This window comes from Zeugodacus cucurbitae, chromosome 2, assembly GCF_028554725.1.
Source record: "Zeugodacus cucurbitae isolate PBARC_wt_2022May chromosome 2, idZeuCucr1.2, whole genome shotgun sequence".
NCBI classification, from domain to species: Eukaryota; Metazoa; Arthropoda; class Insecta; order Diptera; family Tephritidae; genus Zeugodacus; species Zeugodacus cucurbitae.
In genome coordinates, this window is record NC_071667.1 from 4,616,999 (window position 1) to 4,640,701 (window position 23,703).

General features: G+C 37.2%; 1 protein-coding gene and 1 long non-coding RNA gene across 10 annotated transcripts in view; one reads left to right on the top strand and one right to left on the bottom strand.

Annotated features, from left to right (window-relative positions):
* LOC105221517 (extracellular sulfatase SULF-1 homolog) overlaps positions 1-23,703 on the top strand; it is a 92,818-nt gene that overhangs the window by 67,484 nt on the left and 1,631 nt on the right. For 6 of the 8 annotated variants that reach the window (XM_054232298.1, XM_011198551.3, XM_011198552.3 and 3 more), the window contains 10 exons: positions 7,999-8,116; positions 18,393-19,618; positions 19,747-19,916; positions 19,984-20,310; positions 20,370-20,743; positions 20,798-21,117; positions 21,245-21,393; positions 21,577-23,015; positions 23,083-23,236; positions 23,310-23,620. In XM_054232298.1, the coding sequence (XP_054088273.1) occupies positions 18,659-19,618; positions 19,747-19,916; positions 19,984-20,310; positions 20,370-20,743; positions 20,798-21,117; positions 21,245-21,393; positions 21,577-23,015; positions 23,083-23,236; positions 23,310-23,620 (4,204 nt within the window). In that variant the 5' untranslated portion in view covers positions 7,999-8,116; positions 18,393-18,658. Of the gene's footprint in view, positions 1-7,998; positions 8,117-18,392; positions 19,619-19,746; positions 19,917-19,983; positions 20,311-20,369; positions 20,744-20,797; positions 21,118-21,244; positions 21,394-21,576; positions 23,016-23,082; positions 23,237-23,309; positions 23,621-23,703 lie in introns of those variants that run through there. The other 2 variants (XM_029037796.2, XR_008471535.1) reach the window with 2 other exon arrangements.
* The window catches only part of LOC128922324 (uncharacterized), a 53,269-nt gene that overhangs the window by 25,588 nt on the left and 3,978 nt on the right, over positions 1-23,703 (bottom strand). For both annotated transcript variants that reach the window (XR_008471549.1, XR_008471548.1), the window contains exon 2: positions 12,284-12,547. This is a non-coding gene — a long non-coding RNA (uncharacterized LOC128922324). The remainder of the gene's footprint in view (positions 1-12,283; positions 12,548-23,703) is intronic.

Consider the following 23,703-nt stretch of genomic DNA (forward strand, 5'->3'; position numbering starts at 1 on the left):
TCATATATATTGTATAAAGTCCATTGAAAGTTGGAAACCATAATATTAGGTTAGAAGCACCGAGGTCCTTGTGTTCGATATAAGGGGCCTTGAAAACCTATGGTCCGATTTCGGCGATTTTTAGAATGGGGATGCCACACTATTAACATAGTATTTGTGCAAAGTTCTGCACCGATATATTCACCAGTGCTTACTTTATATATTGTAAAGTAAACGATACAGATCATCTTCAAAGTTCTGGTATATAGGAAGTAGGCGTGGTTGTGAAGTGATTTGGCCTATTTTCACAATATATCATTGGGATGTAAAGAAACTATTACAAACCAAGTTTCATTGAAATCGGTCGAGTAGTTCCTGAGATATGGTTTTTGACCCATAAGTAGGCGAAGCCACGCTCATTTTCAATTTTGTAAAAAAATCTGAGTCCATCTGCCATTTCTTATGTGAAATTTAGTGTTTCTGACGTTTTTTGCTAGTGAGTTAACCCACTAGTTACCGTAGTAATTTTCAACCTAAACTTTGTATGGGAGGTGGGCGTGGTTATTATCCGATTTCAACTATTTTCATGGTGTGTGGTGGGGTACGTAAGAGAATCGACTGTAGAAAGTTTGGTTTATATAGCTTCATTGGTTTGCGAGATATATAAAGGGTGATTTTTTAAGAGCTTGATAACTTTTTTTAAAAAAAAAACGCATAAATCTCATCGGTTCTTTATTTGAAACGTTAGATTGGTTCATGACATTTACTTTTTGAAGATAATTTCATTTAAATGTTGACCGCGGCTGCGTCTTAGGTGGTCCATTCGGAAAGTCCAATTTTGGGCAACTTTTTCGAGCATTTCGGCCGGAATAGCCCGAATTTCTTCGGAAATGTTGTCTTCCAAAGCTGGAATAGTTGCTGGCTTATTTCTGTAGACTTTAGACTTGACGTAGCCCCACAAAAAATAGTCTAAAGGCGTTAAATCGCATGATCTTGGTGGCCAACTTACGGGTCCATTTCTTGAGATGAATTGTTCTCCGAAGTTTTCCCTCAAAATGGCCATAGAATCGCGAGCTATGTGGCATGTAGCGCCATCTTGTTGAAACCACATGTCAACCAAGTTCAGTTCTTCCATTTTTGGCAACAAAAAGTTTGTTAGCATCGAACGATAGCGATCGCCATTCACCGTAACGTTGCGTCCAACAGCATCTTTGAAAAAATACGGTCCAATGATTCCACCAGCGTACAAACCACACCAAACAGTGCATTTTTCGGGATGCATGGGCAGTTCTTGAACGGCTTCTGGTTGCTCTTCACCCCAAATGCGGCAATTTTGCTTATTTACGTAGCCATTCAACCAGAAATGAGCCTCATCGCTGAACAAAATTTGTCGATTTGTCGATTTTTCGATTTGTCGAACCGAACACTGATTTTGGTAATAAAATTCAATGATTTGCAAGCGTTGCTCGTTAGTAAGTCTATTCATGATGAAATGTCAAAGCATACTGAGCATCTTTCTCTTTGACACCATGTCTGAAATCCCACGTGATCTGTCAAATACTAATGCATGAAAATCCTAACCTCAAAAAAATCACCCGTTACAAATAACCGATTTGGGGGCGGGGCCACGCCCACTTCCTCAAAAAAATTACATCTAAATATGCCCCTTCCTAGTGCGATCCTTTATTCCAAATTTTACTATTATAACTTTATTTATGGCTTAGTTATGACACTTTATGTTTGTTTGCAGTGGACAGATTTTGCCCATTTTCGAAAGCAACCCTCTCATGGTCCCAAGGAACATGTGTTCCAATTTTCATTAAGATATCTCAATTTTTACTCAAGTTATCGCTTGCAATTAAGTCCACCGTCAACAAACTGATTGGACCTTATCAGTGTGGCTTTAGACCTGGAAAATCGACAACTGACCAGATATTCACCATGCGCCAAATCTTGGAGAAGACCCGTGAAAAGAGGATCGACACACACCACCTTTTTGTCGATTTTAAAGCTGTTTTCGACAGCACGAAGAGGAGCTGCCTTTATGCCGCGATGTCTGAATTTGGTATCCCCGCAAAACTAATACGGCTGTGTAAGTTGACGTTGACCAACACCAAAAGCACCGTCATGATTGGGAAGGACCTCTCCGAGCCGTTCGATACCAAACGAGGTTTCAGGCAAGGTGACTGACTATCGTGCGACTTCTTTAACTTGATGTTGGAAAAAATAATACGAGCTGCAGAGCTAAATGGAGAAGGTACAATCTTCTACAAGAGTGTACAGCTGCTGGCGTACGCCGATGATATTGATATCATCGGAAGCAACAACCGCCCCGTTTGTTCTGCTTTTTCCCGCATGGATAAGGAGGCGAAGCGAATGGGTCTGGAGGTGAATGAGGTCAATACGAAATATCTCCTGTCATCAAGCAATCTGTCGGCGCACTCGCGTCTTAGCTCCCACGTCACTGTTGACAGTCATAACTTCGAAGTTGTAGATAATTTCGTATACCTGGAAACCAGTATCAACAACACCAACAATGTCAGCCTCGAAATCCAGCGCAGAATCACTCTTGCCAACAGGTGCTACTTTGGACTGAGTAGGCAATTGAACAGTAAAGTCCTCTCTCGACGAACCAAAATCAAACTCTACAAGTCGCTTATCATTCCCGTCCTGCTTTATGGTGCAGAAGCTTGGACGATGTCAACATCAGGTGAGACGACACTAGGAGTTTTCGAGAGGAAAATTTTGCGCAAGATTTATGGTCCTCAGAATATTGGCAACGGCGAATACTGCAGACGATGGAACGATGAGCTATACGAGTTATACGACGACATTGACATGGTTCAGCGAATAAAAAGACAGCGGCTACGCTGGCTAGGTCATGTTGTCTGAATGGACGAAAACACTCCAGCTCTGAAAGTGTTCGATGCAGGACCCGCCGGAGGAAGCCGAGGAAGGGGAAGGCCTCCACTCCTTTGGAGAGACCAGGTGGAGGGCGACCTGGTTACACTACCAACTGGCGCCAAACTGTGAAGGAAGGATCTGGCAACACGTCAAACTGTGAAGTTTAATTTTTTCTCGGTTCTTGAATTTGTGCTTAAATTTATTAATATAATTAAAGAAAGTTTACTTTTAATAAGTGTAATCTAAAGCTAAGTATTTGTGCTAATTTGCTTTTGTGTTATATTTAAATTTTAATTGTATTTTAACTATTTTCTTAAATTCTGGTGCCGAGTCTTTTAAATCATTTGTTGTTGTTATCAATTATCAATTTTATTTCCTACTTTGCAATTGTTTGTGCGATTGCATATTGTTTTTGTTTTAATTTGCTCTTTTTCTTTTGATTCGTCTTTTTTTCTTTCATTTTTGCTCACAGCTGTTTGCGTGTTATTTTTAAGTGGCTCAGTGCTTCTCAAACTGCTCACTATTATATTGGTTGTGATCTCGGCTAATTCAGTATAACTATTATTGTTTTTCTATTTACTATTATATCATATTTTAATTTTTATTATTATTTACTATTCTGTTTTTTCCTTCAATTTAATTTTTTTTTTTTTCATAATGACTTGCAATTTTCCGAATTGTACTATTAAAGGCGATTCTGATCGTTTTGTTTCTTGTTGGCTTTGTGACGGGCTTGCCCATCTTAAATGTGCTGGATTGACAGGTAGAATCTTAGATTCTATTCTCGATGGAAAGGGTCTGCGCTGGTCGTGCTTAAAGTGTAGACCGACAGATATTGAATTATTTAAAGTTTTTAAACAGGCGCGCAATAATTTTAAAGAAATCGGTCGAGAACTTCAAAACCTTACAGAAAAATTTAAGCATTATGAAGTGTTGTTTCAATCATTTAAATGCCTAAATGATCAAGATGATAATGCTAAGCCTTCATCAAAACGTAAACGTCCGTCTAATGAGGAACCTGCCACTTTGTCCGTGAAAAGTATGTCACCGGTGAAATTAGACCTTATTAATCTCTCATCTCCTTGCCCTCAAGGAGAGAAGCCTTCCTCTTCAAAAGTGCTTAATCCTCCGAAAACAATTAACGATAACCTTAAGCGGAAAACTATTCAGGATCCGCCTCCTATTAACTCTGAGTTTGTGGCAAAAAATTTGGTAGTAATACCTCAACGAAAATCTATTTTCGTTTCGAGATTCGCTTCGGATACCACAATCGAAGATATAAAGTTTTACATCTCGTCGAAATTAAAAATTAACGATATTGATATTGATGTGAGAAAATTTAACTTTAAATACGAAAGAAACATATCTTCTTTCAAGATTGGCGTTTCAGCTGTTAATTTTCAATTGCTACTTGATGAATCATTTTGGCCACCTGGTGCTTTCGTGCGCGAATTCGAGCAAAAGCAACAAAAACAAACTGTAATTGCTCATATTCCAAAAAATGCCGCGGATTCAAAAAACTAATTATAAAAAATTCATTACAAATTCACTATCAAAATGTAAGGGGTTTAAATACAAAATTAAAAGAATTGTATTTGAACAGCACTAATTGTAATTTTAAAGTCATCGCTTTTACTGAAACTTGACTTAAACCTCATATCTTTGATAACGAAATATTAAATAGTGAATTTCAAATCTTTAGATGCGATCGACTGAACAGAGTCGGGGGGGGTGTATTATTTGCTGTGCATTCTTCAATTCCATCTGAAGAAGTAGAAGTTCCTCATGCGGACTTTATTGAATTTAAGTGCATACGAATTTGTATTAATAAATGTTCTATTTATCTAACTTTATCTTATATTCCGCCTCAATCGGACGTATCTGTATATACGCAGCATGTTTCTTTAATAAATAATGTTTTTTCAATTGCTAAGAATACTGATTACATAATTGTTCTAGGCGATTTCAATTTACCGTGTGTATCTTGGAAATCTGTTGACGATTGCATTACCCCTTTTTGCACTCGTTTAAGCTTTAATGAGTTTTTGGAAGAAATGTCTGGGATGGGTCTTAACCAAATTAACTTAATACCGAACAAGTTTGGTAAATTCTTAGATTTGGTCTATGTTGATAATACTTCAACAGTTTCTGTGGTCCGATCTGATCCTTTAGTTTTGCCAGAGGACTCTTATCACCCTGCCTTGGAAATTAATATCGAAATCATAGACGAATTACTTGTATGCAACAAACAGGACCTTTGTTCTCGGTTCAACTTTGCGAAAGCTAACTTCAAAAAGATTAATTGTGAACTTTCTAAATTGACTTGGCCTGATTATAGTGGTAATATTGAATTAAATGTATCACATTTTAATGAAACAATTTTTAATATTTTTGAAAGATTTGTTCCGAAATGTTTTATTATCAAAAGAAAAAGTTCAAATTTGTGGTATTCGAATGAGCTATGTAAATTAAAAAATAAAAAAGCTCGTGCTTTTAAACTTTATAAAAGAACTGGAGCTCTTGTTGACTATTTAAAATATTCTAAATTGCGTCGTCAGTTTGAGGAACTTAACAAAAAATGTTATAAAAACTACATAATCAAAGTAAAAAATAATATTATTCGTAATCCGAAATTGTTTTATGGTTTCGTTAACTCCAAACGCAGGATTTCAAATTTTCCGTCCGCGATGAAATATAAATCAACAATGTCATGTGACAATTATATTATTTCTAATATGTTTGCAGAATTCTTCAAATCCAATTATTGTTCAAACTACCCTATGAATGTGCCATATCATCAAGTGTTATGTCCGAGTACTGTAATTAATACACCAATTATTTCTGAAACAGATGTCTTAAATTATTTAGTTACGTTAAAAGATTCGTTTAAATATGGCCCTGATATGATTCCCTCAAGCTTTCTTAAAAATTGCGCAAAATATATCTATCTGCCCTTAACTAAGCTTTTTAACCTATCTCTTAAACAAGGTATTTTTCCGTCAATGTGGAAAAACTCTTTTATATTACCTTTGCATAAAAGTGGAGTTAGATCATCTGTTGAGAACTATAGGGGGATAGCTAAAATGTCAGCTATACCCAAACTTTTTGAAGCTATTGTCACTGACCAAATAACTTTCTTAATCTCTCCTTTAATTTCATTCTCTCAGCATGGATTTTGTAAAGGGAAATCTACAGTAACTAACTTGCTTGAATTTGTAAACCATGTGTCAATGGGTTTTAGGGATAATAAGAATACTGATGTTATATATACAGACTTTAGTAAAGCATTCGATAGAGTAAACCACTCAATTCTTTTGCAAAAACTGAATCTTCTTGGTTTTCAACCAAGACTTCTTGAATGGGTATCCTCATATCTTACTAACAGAAAACAACAAGTTTTATTTAATAATATTTTATCCGATTCAATTAGTGTCACTTCAGGGGTTCCACAGGGTAGTCATCTCGGCCCGATTCTGTTCTTGTTGTTCATCAATGATATACCTTCAGTAATTAAGTTTTCAGAAATTTTATTATATGCGGATGATGTAAAACTTTTTAAATCATATACTTCTCATAACGAAAGGACTGAGTTGCAATCGGATTTAAATAATTTAGTTGCGTGGTGTCACAAAAATGATATGCCACTGAATCTTAAAAAATGTAAAACGATGTGCTTTTCCCGTAGAACTGTTGATCTTTCCCCCTATGTAATAAATAACTTCAGTTTAGAGCAAGTTTTTAGCTTTGTTGATTTAGGAGTTAATATGGACCCTAAACTAAATTTTAATTCTCATGTAAATTCAATTGTCTTAAAAGCTAAAGGTGCTCTTAGCTTTGTTAAACGTTGGTCTAAAGAATTTAGTGATCCGTATATTACTAAAATTCTTTTTACAACATTGGTAAGGCCTATATTGGAGTATGGTTCTGTGGTATGGAATCCTAGCTATCAATCCCATTCTGATAAGCTTGAGTCCGTTCAAAAACAATTTTTACTTTTTGCTTTAGGCCACTTACATTGGGATTCAAGATTGAATCTTCCCCCGTATACTAGTCGTTTAAATCTTATAAATCTTCCCACACTCACTAGTCGCAGAGAAATGCTAGGTATAATTTTTCTAGTAAAACTTCTGAATGGTTTAGTTTGTAGTTCATTCCTTTTGTCTGATATTAAGTTTAATGTCCCATTGCGTTCATCCAGGCAGTTTAGACCATTATTTCTAAAATCTTCTAGAACAAATTTTGAGTTAAATGAACCATTCTGCCGAATATGTCATGATTTTAATTCGCATTCCAGCACATTTGATCCATCTGACTCAATATTTAGCATCAAAAAAACTATTTTGTCTTCTCTTAATAAATAATATTCAGAAATTTTTAACTTTTTGTTTTTATAAATTTTTAAATCTCAGCTGTTGAAATGTTTCTTTCTGTAGCTGAGCAGTATGAGAACCGGACGCTTAAAAATCTCTTGCCTTTCTAGACTCGGCAAATTCCGCTCGTATGCGGACTGCGCCCCACGCGTCGGTTGGGCGGGAGGAGGGTAATCGTTTGGGTTAATAATAATAATAATAAAAGAGAGGAGTGACGCGCTCTCATCGATTCGGCTATAACTGGCTAAACGGTTGAACGCCAATGACATACATACATATCGCTTGCACGGACGGACAGACATCCGGATTTCAACTCCACTCGTCATCCTGATCATTTATTTATATATATAACCCCATATCTAACTCTTTTATTTCTTGGTGACACAAACAACCGTTATGTGAACTATAATACTCTATGCAACATGTTGCGAGAGTATAAAAACAAAGGTAAATCGTGTGGACCCCCAACTTGCGTATTTTGGATTGGCATGATTCTTAAATCAATTAAAATGCTAATTGCTGAGGCAACCTGTGGGGAAATTCAAAAACCTAAGGACAGAAGAACTTCGAGTATTAAAGTCATACGAGTGGTAGATTGTGGTATTTGGTCCTTTGACCAACTAAATATTTTCCTATTGGGTATTTGATATTTTATATGTATTCTTTTGCATATTTTGATATATTTTGTTCATTAAGAATAATTAACCAAATGACACTGATTGACTTTATTTGATTTTATTTACAGTTTGGAATTGTATTTCGAGTGGTCTTTGAAAGAAACATTTTGAAAGCACGAATATTTGTTGTTGAATTTAAGACATACATACATATGGGCGTGAGGAAAGCAGATGTTCTAAAAAATCGTAAGTAGTTTTTTATGTAAACATATTTCAAAGAAAACAAAACCAAAAATATTACACTTAATTCAGTCTAACTAAAATTGTCAAATATTGCATATTAAATATGAAAAGTACTTTGTGGTAAAGGCAACAAAAATGTAAGAGTGAGAGATCATTTAGAATTTTGTGCTTCATCGATTCTTAAGTATAATTTTTGAATGAAATATTCAGAAAATATTGAACTCAAATCGCGGTGAATTATGACACTGTACAACACTCGGCTGGGTATTGAACCAAACTTATTTTTTCCGGGAGGTTGAGTCGCAACTAAAAAACGTGTATTCTCCGATTTTCGAAATTAGCCTCAAAAATCGAAATATTTGCATTTGAATTTTCTTCATAAATCGTTAAGAAAGTAATTTTATGTATCACTTAAATATCATGTCAATTGGCAAGATTTAAGATATTTCAATAAAAATAATTATATTATTTTCCTTTTCTATTACGACTTCGAAATCCTTTAATGCTTTTTCCGCAATCATACCCACTGTGCATACAGCACAACAACATTATTTTCTTTTTGCATTTGTTGTTACAAATATTCGAGACAATCTAAATTGCTGATGACAGTATAATAACTTGCAACACTACCCACATACTCGCCCATGCACTGCTTGCAACTGAGTGCAATGCATTGCCAACTATTTGCATAATTAATATGGACACTCCGGTTAATGCATGAACTTACATATATGTATGTATGTAAATTAGAAGTGAAAGGATGAGTTGAAGTGTTAAAAGTTGTAGAGAATTCCAAAAGCACTTAAAGTGGCATAAATTAAAAATTCTCACTTGATTAACAACATACCACAGAGCAGTAAAGATATGTGTGATAGAATTTCAGTGGCAAATTGTGATTTCTTTTGTTGTAGGTTGGTTTAGAAATAATTTACGGCTTTAAAAGCTGGTGTAATGTGTTTGGAAGTGTGTTGGGGTATACTGCAACATTTGATTTTAATTGCTTATTGAAATTGTAATCTAAGATGTTGAGGCGTGAATCGTTGAGATAAACGTTTAATTGCAGTAAGATGCTCAGTGTATCTAGTTCAAATATGCTTCCTAAGCGCGTGGCACACAGCACAGCACACAGCATCTCTACAAACAAAAGAACGCTTACAAATACAAATGCGTGTTTTTACAAATTCTATAATGATTTCCAACGGCCCACTGTGACCGCTTGCAAAGTCATTGCGCAATTGAGAAAGTTAATGAAATGTATGCTGTGAACGTTAATATCCCTTCTTCTCGCTCTACGCTAAACGAGTCAGGACAAACGCAGACACATCCCACGGCTTCCTGTGCCACGCACACCACATTCAAATGCAGTAAGCTTCTTTATTTGAGTTATAAAATATACCAACTTACTTGAATATTTGTTTGCGTCTGTGCCGATGTTATCAATGAGCCAGAGCCAGAAAGGAGACCCCGCCGACGATTGAGATAAGCATTGGTTGCTGGGAAATGTTGCAAATGACACGAATGACCATTTTCTGCTTAATGCTAATAATGTCTAAAGAAGGACAACTACTGCCCAGTCAACTTAAAATTATAATACAGTGTGGTTCAAGAGCGTATTTATATTTGAATGGACAGCTGGTTCGTGCTTACTTCAAAAGTTTATTTGGATCTAATCTGCAGTTATAATACTATACAAATATCATTTTATATATTTATTAAAAGAAGGGAATTCTAATAATAATCCTTGGCAATCAGCTAGTGCTCTAAACTGACTATGTGTCAGTCAAGTGTCTTCAGTATAGTCTCTCGTTTGAATTTTGAGGTAGCTATGAATGCAATTTTTTTGTTGACTGTGTTCAAAAGTTGCTTCTTAAGGCATTATCACCTTTGCAACCTACACACTAAACGTAATTGAATTGAAATTGTGAAATGCAAAGAATAAACTGAATGCAAATATAAGAAGAAAAGAAAAATGAGATAAAAAGTTAAAAGCGGTAAATTGTCGAGTAATCTTCGAAGGAATAAAACGTGTAATGGTATTGTTCACTAGCGCAAGCTTTCCAACAGCGGTCGTTCAAAAGTTAAGTTCGACGTCAGGCCGAGGCTGTCGTTGGCAAGTGATTAAAAGTAGTTTGTTAATCTCTTATGTCGATTGTAATCTGTGGAAATACTTTGTATGCAGTTGGCGTTTGCAAAGCGTATTTATTAGCTGCCTGTTTTGACACCTCGGCAATAATTAAAAGTGGTCACTTTTTTGCTTTGCTCTAATTGACAATTACAGGTGTTATCGGCAATCTAATTTAAAGCGAAGCTGTCATTCTATTTGCTGTCACTGAAAATAAATATGCTTCACTGTTTGCGCCAACGGCGTACGTGAACAGTTTTACAACGTCTTGAATTTAGCATGAACTTATTTCGATTCGGCACAAAATGTTAAATTTGTTTTCTTGCTTCGTGGCATTTGAACATTCGTATTTTGGTGTATGTAATGTAGTTTATGGAGAGTTATTAACATATTCTCAGCTCAGTTGCTTCAAAATCTCTCATCTTTTAGCAAAGCTCAATTTAAGAGCTCGAAAAAAGAAATAAGGAAGTTTGGACAATCACTAGTATGTGGGGTCTTTGGGGTAATATGTCTACAAAATGGTCAAAAACTCCAATAACTTGGCACCAAATTGGGCAGATGAGCACAATGAAAAGAAAGAGAAAAGGATTATTTCAAAATAAAATATTTTTATTTTGTTAATTCGGCTAAGTGTTTTTTGAGTTGAGGAGAATACAAACATTTTTATACTCTCGCAACAAATGTTGCTAAAGAGAGTATTATAGTTTTGTTCACATAACGGTAACACCCAAAACTAAACGAGTTAGATATAGGGTTATATATACCAAAGTGATCAGGGTGAAGAGTGGAGTTCAAATCCGAATGTCTATCTGTCCGTCCGTCTGTGCAAGCTGTAACTTGAGTAAAAATTAAGATATCTTGATGAAATTTGGCACCATAGATTGCTTTCGAAAATGAGCAAAATCGGACCACTGCCACGCCCACAAAATGGCGAAAACCGAAAATACATAAAGTGCCATAACTAAGCCATAAATAAAGCTATGGAAATAAAATTTGATATGAAGGATCACACTACGAAGGGCCATATTTGGATGTAATTTTTTGGGGAAGTGGGCGTGGCCCCGCTCCCTACTAAGTTTTTTGTACATATCTCGCAAACCAATAGAGCGAGATATAAACCAAACTTTCTGCAGTCGTTTTTTTAGCCACGTTTTTTTTAGTTTTTCATAACCACGCTCACCTCCCATACAAAGGTTAGGTTGAAAATTACTAAAAGGGTTAACTCACTAACGAAAAACGTCAAAAACACTAAATTTCACATAAGAAATGGCAAATGGAAGCTGCACTCAGATTTTTTTACAAAATGGAAAATGGGCGTAGCGTCGCCCACTTATGGGTCAAAAACCATATCTCAGGAACTACTCGACCGATTTCAATGAAACTTGGTTTGTAATAGTTTCCTTACATCCCAATGATATGTTGTGAAAATAGGCCAAATCGCTTCACAACCACGCCTACTTCCTATATACCACAACTTTGTAGACGATCTGAATCGTTTACTTTACAATATATAAAGTAAGCACTAGTGAAGATATCGGTGCAGAACTTTGCACAAATACGATGTTAATAGTGTGGCAGCCCCATTCTAAAAATCGTCGTAATCGGACCATAGGTTTTTAACCTAATATTAGGGTGCTTCTAACCTAATATTAGGGTGTCCAACTTTCAATGGACTTTATACAATATATATGACGAATATGTGGGTCAAATTGTGTATGATATAAAATAAATAAAGTTAAATAAATAAATTGCGAGAGTATAAAATGTTCGGTTACACCCGAACTTAGCCCTTCCTTATTTGTTTGAGCACGTTTTATGCCACCACAATATAAACAATTATATAACAGCAGTATTCCATCTACGCTGTGAACTTTGTCAACTTCAACTTATACGTCACACAACAACAAATTAGACTACAAACGAAAAATATGCGTTAATTATTTATTTTTTGTACTATATAAAGTCCATATCTATATTTATTTTAACCTTGACGAAAAAAAGCGTTGTGAAAATTTCTTCACAAGTATTGCAAGGACGACGCTACTTACACACATTTATTTAATTCGCGCTCTCGCTATTGCTAGCACTGCTTTATGCCTGTAAATAGTCGTGGGTGCCCAAACTATTGATTAACAACAATTTAGTTCAAGTTTGACGCACGCAAAACCATGAACTTCTGTGACCTTTGGCGGTGTGTTGGTTTTCCTGTTTTTTGTTTTTGTATTCGCAGACTATTAGGAAATAGTTGCTGCCGCGTGCATCGATTATCCGCACACATACTATGTTTATATAAATATTTAGATGACCTTAAACTGGAAAATAGCAGAAAAAAAATGGTTTTCACTCTGTAATTAAATAGAAAATTAATGTTTTTAATTATATGAGGACTGAAGTTGTAATGCTCTACTTTAAACTTTTCCCAGATTACAGATGAAGCTTTGACAGCTCCATGATAATTGAACTATTTTTCGAGTGAGTTTTCTAATGTCTTTTTCTTCTTCATTTATTTTCAATGGTCATTATTAGATTTAATGTCTTGTGCTACACCAAATGACACCAAAGTGAGAAAAAAATTAGAGTGCCCTTAGTAACAATCGAACGACGCCTTCTAAAACTTGAGCAGTTGTCTGGCCATAAAGAAAATATAAAATAGTGAGAACTTCGGATCACAAAGAGCAAATACAAACACACAGAGCAAACAACTGAAAATGACAGTCGCCACAAATCACGAACATCGATAAATTTTTATAGAATTCCTGCAAATCTAACAACGCATTCGTAAGCGAACTACTAAGGTGCGTGCCTCTTCATATTTATACATACATAAGTACTCACCGTCGAAAGCTGTGGCTACAATCAGCGAAGTAGACAGGCATATACTGATGCAAGCAAAAAGGATATGTAGTTTTGGCTCATGAAAAAAAAACTGTATAGAAAAAACTTATGAATGAAATCAGGAAATATTCGAAGATTTAGACGTTTTTTTTTGGTAAAGCCATTGCCGACCATCTCCAGAAATGACAACTTGCCTTCGTGGTCAGAAAGAAGTGGTCGGAGTATAGGCGGCGGTGACGCGACGCGTCTACACTATCAATATACAAACATACAATGAAGGCACATACATATGTATGCTAGACATGTCTGTTCACCATTCTGTCGTTCAGATCTTCCAGCCTTTGCAAACTCGAATTTGCGGTTAGTTCGCCAAATCTGGTTTCGCTCGTTATTTGTTGATGCTGTTTTCTATACTACATTCAGGTTTCAGTACATATATACAAACATACATAAGTATATAATATATTATCGGCTGCCTTTCGTTCGCATGCGCACCTATGCCTCTTGCCAGCACTGCTTTATACAGGCTCCAGTCTGGATTTGGATTTTTATTTTTATTTTTTTTTTTGTAGCCAATTTTTTCTTCTACAATTCCTTTCATTTTACTTTTTTACTAAACTACTTCCGAACATGTAAGGAAAAATGGAATAAAAACATTTTACTGAGCACAATTTTATTTTCTGCTCTTAGAGTTGCTTCAAACTTGTTTTCCACGCTCTCGGTGCACATTTGTACGAAAAGTCCTTGCGGAACTATAAAGAACTGAAAACTCGTTTTTGACTCGAGTGTGTCTGGTTGTATTTAGTTTGTTTTTTTGCAAGTGCTCAATTGAAATTCGCTTCTTGCGTCAAGCATATTAAGGATATGCAGAACACATTGAGCGCATTTGCATATTAAATCCATCAGCTTTTTTGTCATTCTACATATCTACCAATTTCTTTTATGAAGTTCTTCCGTTTTTTTCAAGTTCTTTTTAACTTTTTTTCCGATCTACTTGGAGCCTATGCCTTATTTAATTACTAATTGACTTAATAAATGTAGTTCGAATTCATTGAAAGTTTCATGTTGACTCTGAGTTCTAGACAATTGAACCATCAATTGGAAGAAGGGAATAAAAGTCAGGTTGAAAAAAGAAATAAAAAGGTAAAACGCCATTGTAATATTAGCGGCCAAAAAAATGTAAGTTGGAAGAAGGGAATAAATCTTGGATTTATTTCTTTCTTCCAACTAAAAACCTTTTGTCATACAATTAAAGGTCATTTTAATTTGACATTTTTATTCACTTAAACCGTTAGTAATAACTGAATTTGATTGGCTGGTTAGCCGGCTGCTTAGATCATCGCGTTTTTGTTTTGTTTACCAGTTATTTAGTTGACACTTGACCTTGAATACAAACGTTTGTGGTGCGCGTTGTTGTGATTATTTAAAACTGAGAACCAATCATCTGATGATGAGATTATATATATATATATATTTGGCGTAGGAACCGCTTTAAGCGATTATAGCCGAATCCACCAGAGCGCGCCACTCATTCCTCCTTTTTGCTTTTTGGCGCCAACTGGAAACACCAAGTGAAGCCAGGTCACTTTGCAATTGGTCTTTCCACCGGAGTGGAGGTCGTCCTCTTCCGCGGCTTCCTCCAGCGGGTACTGCATCGAATACTTTCAGAGCTGGAGTGTTTTCTTCCATCCGTACAACATGACCTAGCCAGCGTAGCCGCTGTCTTTTTATTCGCTGAACTATGTCAATGTCGTCGTATAAATCGTACAGCTCATCGTTCCATCGTCTGCGGTATTCGCCGTTGTCAATGTTTAGAGGACCATAAATCTTGCGCTAAACCTTTCTCTCGAAAACCCCAAGAGTCGCCTCATCGGATGTTGTCATCGTCCACGCTTCAGCGCCATACATCAGGACGGGAATAATGAGCGACTTATAGAGTTTGATTTTGGTTCGTCGAGAGAGGACTTTACTTTTCAATTGCCTACTCAGTCCAAAGTAGCACCTGTTGGCAAGAGTGATTCTGCGTTGGATTTCAAGGCTGACATTGTTCGTGTTGTTGATGCTGGTTCCCAGATAAACGAAATTATCTACAACTTCAAAGTTATGACTGTCAACAGTGGCGTGGGAGCCAAGACGCGAGTGCGCTGACTGTTTGTTTGATGACAGGAGATATTTCGTCTTGTCCTCATTCACCACCAGACCCATACGGCACGATCACCCTGTCTGAAGCCTCGTTTGGTATCGAACGGCTCGGAGAGGTCCTTCCCGATCCTGACGGAGCTTTTGGTGTTGCTCAACGTCAGCTTACATGCTGATGAGATGATGAGATTAACATTCCAATAAAGAAGAAAAGACGGGTACGTAATTTTCACCTTTATAAAAGGAAAATACAAAAAACACACCGTCAATTGGGTCAATCGTATACAAGCACAAGCTCAGTACAACAACTTGATTTCAGAAGCTAAAAGTAAGGGATTTTTGGTTGAAGCCATTAGTAAAGAGAACATATTGAATTTTAAAACAACATGGCAGCCGTTCTACAAGAAAACCTGCAAGTCAATAGATAAAAGTACAACTTTTAAAATATTAAAATATAAACATTTTGAGTACAATAGTGGTAATAAAGGTTACTTAACCTGTTCCAAATTCATTGACGGATTTGTAAAGACATCTTTTTTGCTCCGAAAATCAAGACTATTCCTAAAATTCCTGACGAAAAAGCATACCGGTCAAAACTACCCATAAACGAAAAAAATATGAATGATGTGCGAAAAATCATACCATATATTCCTGAAGAGTATAAGACGTTTTATGATTTGATTTTGACTTGGCCTACAACCACATTGGATGGTGCTGATATAGATGAGGATTAATACAATATCTTTTCTATGTTATTAATATAATAAATGCTAATATTCTTTAATATTTGTGTCTTATTGGAAAGGGAATAATTCCAAGAATTTCAAACTACCCTAACTTTTGATTTTCCTTACATAAAATATTTTTTTTACAGCATATTATCGGCAACAATGTTTACTACATTTCATTTTAAGATATCATGGGTATTTGATCTATACGTTGTGAGTAAATCAGCGTTTTCGAATTATCTCAGTTCGAACTTTTTGTAATAATTCCCTTTTTCCAATTGGTGGTTCAATTATTGAAATCGATTCTGCCGTGATTTTTTATCAAAAATTTTAAAGCAATGTAGTGTATTTTATTATACCACGTAAAGAAGACTTCAAGAAACATTCACTCCTGTACAAAAAAGAACGACTGAATCTTTTATATTTTCATTACTACAATAAAATGACAATAATTCTCTAGACAAATTGCTAGCTTGTCGCACTCAATAAATCATAACAAAAGACGCTCCTTTCCAACAAACAAATTTGCTGGAATACACAGTTATTTGTATAGAAAAGTGCAGGTTTTATGATTTAAGAACTCGCACAAACTTGGCAATTTTTTATATTCAATGTAATACTACGCTTGGCACATAACCTATAGTGGTAATAAGCAGGTCCTCTTAAGAAAACTAGTTGCATATCAGACCTTTCGAGTACTTTAAATAAAAGTTGGAAATGCGTAATAATTTGTTTCTGGTTGTAAAGATCCTACATGCTTTTCAATACCGTTAAGCAAGCACTTTTGCATCCTTCACGTGCTCAAAGAAACCAAATTGTATTACTGGGTACGACGGTTTTATGAAAGTGCATACTGCATTATATGAGCGCACATTTGTAATATTTCCTGTTTAATGTCGCATGCGTGTTTTTGTTAGTGTAAAAGGCGGGAAATGAATGTGAATTGCTTGACACTGCAACGCCTCCGCCATAACGCATGTCACCGTGCAGTAGAATGACTCTATAGTAAGTAGCAGCAGTAGCAACAACAACAATATCTGCAGCACTGTCGCCAGTATTGTAGTATATAAGTCGACAGTAACAACCGCAAGTAAAGGCTTGACAGCAGGAAACGACAATGAGGGAGGACACTCTTGGAAAGCATTTCCACACTTCAGATTGGCCCACAAAAGCAATGTTATGTAATAATAAAAGTAAAAGTTCGTGCTGGACCAAAATGAAATGAAATTTATAATATGCGAAGAGTGCTATATACAGTTGGTGTTCATTGAAATGGGAACGATGTGCTTAGTTGGTTATTACTCTCAATGTTAAAATTAGTTTTACTTTCGTCGTGATAGATATTGGTTGTTTACATATATACTGATCGGTTCTGATTGCGTAGACCCGACTATATTGGGAGCAGGATAATACTACTACTTCGAGCGAAGTGAATGAGGGTGTATAATTTTTGAAAGGACAAGTTTCAGTTCTATAAAGGATTGGTTGAAGCAAAAGCATGGCAAGTGTTGAGGCGTTTAGATATTCGTAGAACCTTACTGTTTATACATATGTCATTCCTCAGCAACTGTAGGTGCTCTTATATAAACACTTGCACACTTACGTTAACGTAATTTCATACTTGAATGAAGTGCCATGCGGCGTCGGGTTACATTTGAACGTTTATTCTATTGTGCAAGTACAATGCCGCTGGAGCTTTTGGCTTAAGCGCTCGTACGCTTGCCAATGTGAAAATATTTAATGAACAGCAACATTCCTCCACGGCCTTATGTACATTTGTATGTGTATGTAGATGGTATCAAGGTCACATGCCGACACTTAATATTCATGATAAAGGAGTGAACACAATTTGGCACAGAATTCATGAAATTGAAAGTGAAATGTAGAACGTGAGAGGCGAATAAAAAGCATACGCAAAAGTATTTTCAATGACGCCATTTCGGGTGTTATTAGCCCGACGTAAGTGTCAATGTCAATTGACGGAGATTTGCAATTTTTTTGAAATTGATTTAGTGATTTGAAAGGACTCAACGACGTACATAAAATGGGCTATTGCAATAAAGTTTTATTTATTGTGTTGTTTGTATGCGAAAAGCTACTAAAAGGCTTGAATTGCCTATAGCCCCTTCATCATCGTTTGGTTTTATGCCTTTATGGTGAATGGAGTAATTGATAGTTCGTACATGCTTTACGGTCACTAGGTGTGATTGGTTTTTTAGTTCTAAATACAAGTGCATAATGCCTGACGATGCTTTTTGAGCGTTTATTGCCACTCTTTTCAAGTTAATTTTCATTATTCCCGGTCATTACTGAACATACATATTTTGGGACGCAAAACGATATTATTTACCTTTTTATTTATTTTTTTTTTTCAATAATTCCATTACACCCTGATTTAAGAAAATTTACACAATCCATTAATTGAATTGATATATTTTCCAATATATCTTTGCAGTTTGAACAATACTATGAGAGCAACCCATACAAATTCTACTAGGTGTACTACTCACATTCGTTACACCGTTATTACTGGCTCAAGCTAATGAAATTTCAATAAAGCTGTCAGCATGACGTAGCACTGAGTGCCCGATAAATAACCGTAAAATTAAGTCAATTTGGATCGACTCCAAATATCCGCAATAGAAAATTGCCCGAATGAGACTGTGATAGTGGTAATAAAATAGACTTGAGACTGTAATTGCAACTAACAACAGCAACAAAATGCAGTCGGGACGTAAACAACAAATTGCAGTTATTGCCTCCATATCCCTGATATTTATGCTCAATTTGTTGCTGACGACAGCAGCGGCCAAAGAGAATATACCAACCACGAGTTTATACGCAAATGAGGATTTGCAAGATGAATATAAAACACAAGAACAACATAGCCAGCAAAATAGGAAACATCAGCACCATCAACAGCAGCAACATCATCGTCGACATGAGCTGCACGAACGCGAAAAGCGTGAAGGGCGACAGGTAGATCAGATGTATGATGGACCAGACAGAGCGCATCAACATCGCACACATCAACATCAGCACCAACAGCATGCGCAACATCATCATCAACGACAGCAGCACTCGCGTCAATCTCGTCAGCATCGCGGTCACACACAGAATCCCGCTGTTGGTGGATACGCTGCAAGTTATCTCAGCGGCAGCGGTAGTTATCCTGCATCATCGTCTGCATACTATAAACGCTACTCACGTGACTCGTCGGCATTTCCGGCACGTGAACGCAAGCCAAACATTATTTTAATACTCACCGATGACCAGGATGTCGAGTTGGGTTCATTGAATTTCATGCCACGCACTCTGCGTTGGTTACGAGATGGCGGCACTGAATTCCGTCACGCCTACACCACCACCCCAATGTGTTGTCCGGCGCGCTCATCGCTGCTGACTGGCATGTACGTGCACAATCACATGGTCTTCACCAATAATGACAATTGCTCGAGTCCACAATGGCAGGCCACGCACGAAACTCGCTCCTTCGCCACATATCTTTCGAATGCCGGCTATCGCACGGGCTATTTTGGCAAGTACCTGAACAAGTACAACGGATCGTACATACCGCCTGGTTGGCGAGAATGGGGTGGTCTCATTATGAACTCAAAATATTACAATTACAGCATCAATATGAACGGCCAGAAGATCAAGCACGGATTCGAGTACGCAAAGGTATGGTTGCATTATTATATAACTAATCAATTACTTTTAACTTCGACTGAGACTTTACTTAGTAGGCTATCGAATTTCTGTCGACTTCGAAAATTTTATATGATTTTATTCTTTATCGATCCTCACAGGACTATTATCCAGATTTGATAGCGAATGACTCAATCGCATTTTTGCGCTCATCAAAACAACAAAACCAAAGAAAACCTGTGATGTTGACAATGAGTTTTCCGGCACCGCATGGACCCGAAGATTCAGCGCCACAATATAGCCATCTCTTCTTCAATGTAACGACGCACCAGTGAGTTCACTTATCTTCGTTAAATGTTTTTATTTTTGAAAGTAATTCATTCTCTTTATATAAATAGCACACCATCCTATGACCACGCGCCCAATCCAGACAAACAGTGGATCCTGCGCGTTACTCAACCGATGGAACCAGTGCATAAACGTTTCACGAATCTATTGATGACAAAGCGACTGCAAACCTTACAAAGTGTGGATGTTGCTGTTGAACGTGTCTGCAATGAGCTTAAAGCTTTAGGCGAACTTGATAATACATACATTATCTACACATCCGACCATGGCTATCATTTGGGCCAGTTCGGATTGATAAAGGGTAAAAGTTTTCCATTTGAGTTTGATGTGCGTGTTCCCTTCCTCATACGTGGACCAGGTATACAGCCAGCCAGAGTGTAAGTACTAAATAATAAACTTGCGTTTAGTCATATACTAATCAAATGTGTACTCGTAGTGTGGACGAAATTGTGTTAAATGTCGATTTAGCGCCCACTTTCTTAGATATTGCTGGCGTTTCAACGCCACAGCACATGGATGGACGCAGCATTTTACCATTGCTATTCAGTCGACAACGTAGTGTACGTGAGCAGTGGCCAGATACGTTTTTAATTGAGAGTTCTGGGCGACGCGAGACACCCGAGCAAATCGCAGAAGCTCGTTTACGGCTGCAAGCCGATCGACAGAATATGAGACTCGCCAATAGCACATTTATAAACGAGTCACCATTCAATGAAAGTACAACAGCTAGTTCGTTACTAGACCTCATCAACTTGGAATCCCGTGAAGAGACCGAAATCGATGAAGACTTGGATTCGGAAGCCGAAAAAGGTAATTAGAAATACCATATTTTAGATTTTTTGTAAATTTTCGTTTATTGCACAGAAGGCAGAATGGGAACTGAAGTAGAAGATGATGCTGAGGATGATCTGGACACGAATACTGACGATGATGTTTCTTCGGGTGTTGTAGATGAAGATATCGAAGATGATGTAGATGAGGAAATAGCGCAGGAGGAAGGCTTGGAGCAGGAACAGCAAGATCAATTCGATAATAATCTACCAATGGCACCGTATATGACGAAAATGATGCGTTTGAATTCCGAATGCTCTGACCCGGCATTGTTGGAAAATTGTCGTCCAGGACAAAAGTGGAAATGTGTGAATGAGGATGGTCGGTGGCGTAAACACAAGTGTAAATTTCATGTGAGTTGCCTTCGATTTTACTTTATGGAAAAACTGCCCACATAATTTTTTGTTAATTTGGTTATCTAACAATTTTATAATTTATTTGAAATATTTTATTATTATGAACTGATTTTTCATAATTTAGTTGCAGCTTCAACATCATCTCGAAGAGGTATCTAAATTTTCAAAGAAGGACACTAAACGAAATTGTGCTTGCTTTACTCCAGAGGGCGTTGTTTATACGAAAATCAAAACGAATCGTAATCATTTCGAAGGCGATCGTATTCGAAAAAGGTAATTATCCTTTGGTACATCAAAAGTCAGATCCATTCCTGATATAAACTAACTGAATTAGTATCGTTTTCTTTCAAAAATGAACTGAATGGGACTGAATTTGGACTAGCTTGTTTATTAACGAAATTATATTTCCCAGTTGAAATTTTGAATGATATTATTTTATTTCTTATCTGTACACAGAACTCAAAATCAATCGCGGTTTTCGCGCCGTAATAAACGCTCATTAGATGAACACACCGATTTGAATGAAGTATTCCACACAGAGCTGCCATATGAGATGGAAGAATTACTCGATTTACAAGATACACTTTCGACTGTGGAGGAACATTTGACGAAGCCGAATCGTATTAAACGGGAGTTAATGTCTAGCTTCTTTGAAACAGGCTCTTCAACATCGGGCACAGCGAATGCAGCAGAAAGCGGTAAAGTAGGTCAGAATTCATCGAACGACGCAATCTCCAAAGTTATACAGGAAATACAAAATACTCTTGAAACGCTCGAATTGAAATTTATCACGCCGAATGACTCACATCAGCCCAATTCGACGACCACCATGTCGGCATCTGGCTTCGTGCGCAGTGGTAAGTTTCCCAAGGTGGGCGGTCGTGTTGGTACACGCTGTTACATTGAGTCGCAAACGGGAAAGGTGAACTGCTCCGACGTTATTTATGACGATGAAAAGACGTGGCGTAAGTCACGCAATCAAATTGATATGCTAATCAAAGTGCTCAAGGATAAAATAACGCATCTCAAGGATATTAAGAAGCAGATGCGCGAGAACAAACAGCAACAACAACAGAGCCAACAGCAACAATTGCATTACAATTCAGGAAGGTATTGGGATAGAGACTATGTGCCACGCACAAGTAGTGCTGGTAGTGTGAGCAGACATAGAGCAGAAGACCATGAGAATGACGAGGAGCTGCCTTACAATATTTCGGATTACTTGGGTCGAAGGCAGAAACCACGCCGCCGCAATGGTAGCGGTGTTGGTGGTGGTGGTGGTGGTGTTCACAATAACAATTTCTACCAACGTGGTGGCTTCAATCACCACAACTACAATCACCGTTCATACCAACGGCAACATTTGCCTGTAGGCAGTGGTCGACGACGCTTTGATAAACCGTTGGAGGGACGTGAATTCGATATGAATTATTTTACACAAGAACACATTGGTGTGACCAACACTTACAGTAATGATATTAACAATGATAATGGAAGTGGTGCCGGCACAAATGGTTATGGTGGTAAGAATACGTTTGGCAAAAATCGCTTTCAGGGCCGCAACGGCAGTCAAAACGGTGGGCAGACTCAAACACAGCGACGACGTCGTCCACAAACGCCAAACGTCACGGTACACACGATGATGACGCCAGCATTTTCAACATCATCGTCGACAACACGACCAACAACAATGAGGACTGTGAATGGCATGCGTACGACAACAACCACCACTCGGATGTCGACAAACAAAGATTCAATTATGAACACTGCAACAACTAATTCCAAAGCAACCATAAATGACGCAGCGACAACAGCAGCCACAACAATGACACGCTTGCAATGGTCCACAACAAGTTCACCATCAAATGTCAATGTCACTTCCAGTAGCAGTGATGGTAATTCATTTCATTTGCCTTGATTCCTTTGACTAGTCTTCTGATGATTGCTAATTTACTTTTGTAGCTACCACAAGCGATCCACACGGAGACGAAGAGGCACTCAGCAATGTTGGCCAAAAGGAAATCTTCACGGGTTTGGGCAGCGCACACAATGCCGACCCATTTCAGCAACAAAAGGGACAACCAGCTGAATGCTATTGTGAGCCGGATACAGAAAGGTACGTTTACTCCTGTTATTAGTGTATTTACATAAAAATCTTCTCTTTATAATAAATCAAATTCACATTTCAGTTATGCGGATTCAAAGGAAATTGCACGTGAGGCACGTCGCAAACTGAAGGAAGAGCGTCAGCGCAAAAAAGAACGAAAGCGTATTAAGAAGGCACGTCTGGAGAAGGAATGTCTTTCTGAGAAAATGAACTGTTTCTCACATGATAATATGCATTGGCGTACTGCGCCACTTTGGAATGATAGTCCATTCTGTTTTTGTATGAATGCCAACAACAATACGTATTCATGTGTGCGCACTATAAATGCCACACATAATTATTTATACTGTGAATTCACGACTGGCCTGATAACATTTTACAATTTGAAAATTGGTGAGTTCTAAATGTTATACCATTTATGTAATGAAATAGAACTTGAGGTGTCACCTAACTTTAATTTTGTCGGAAGATCTACT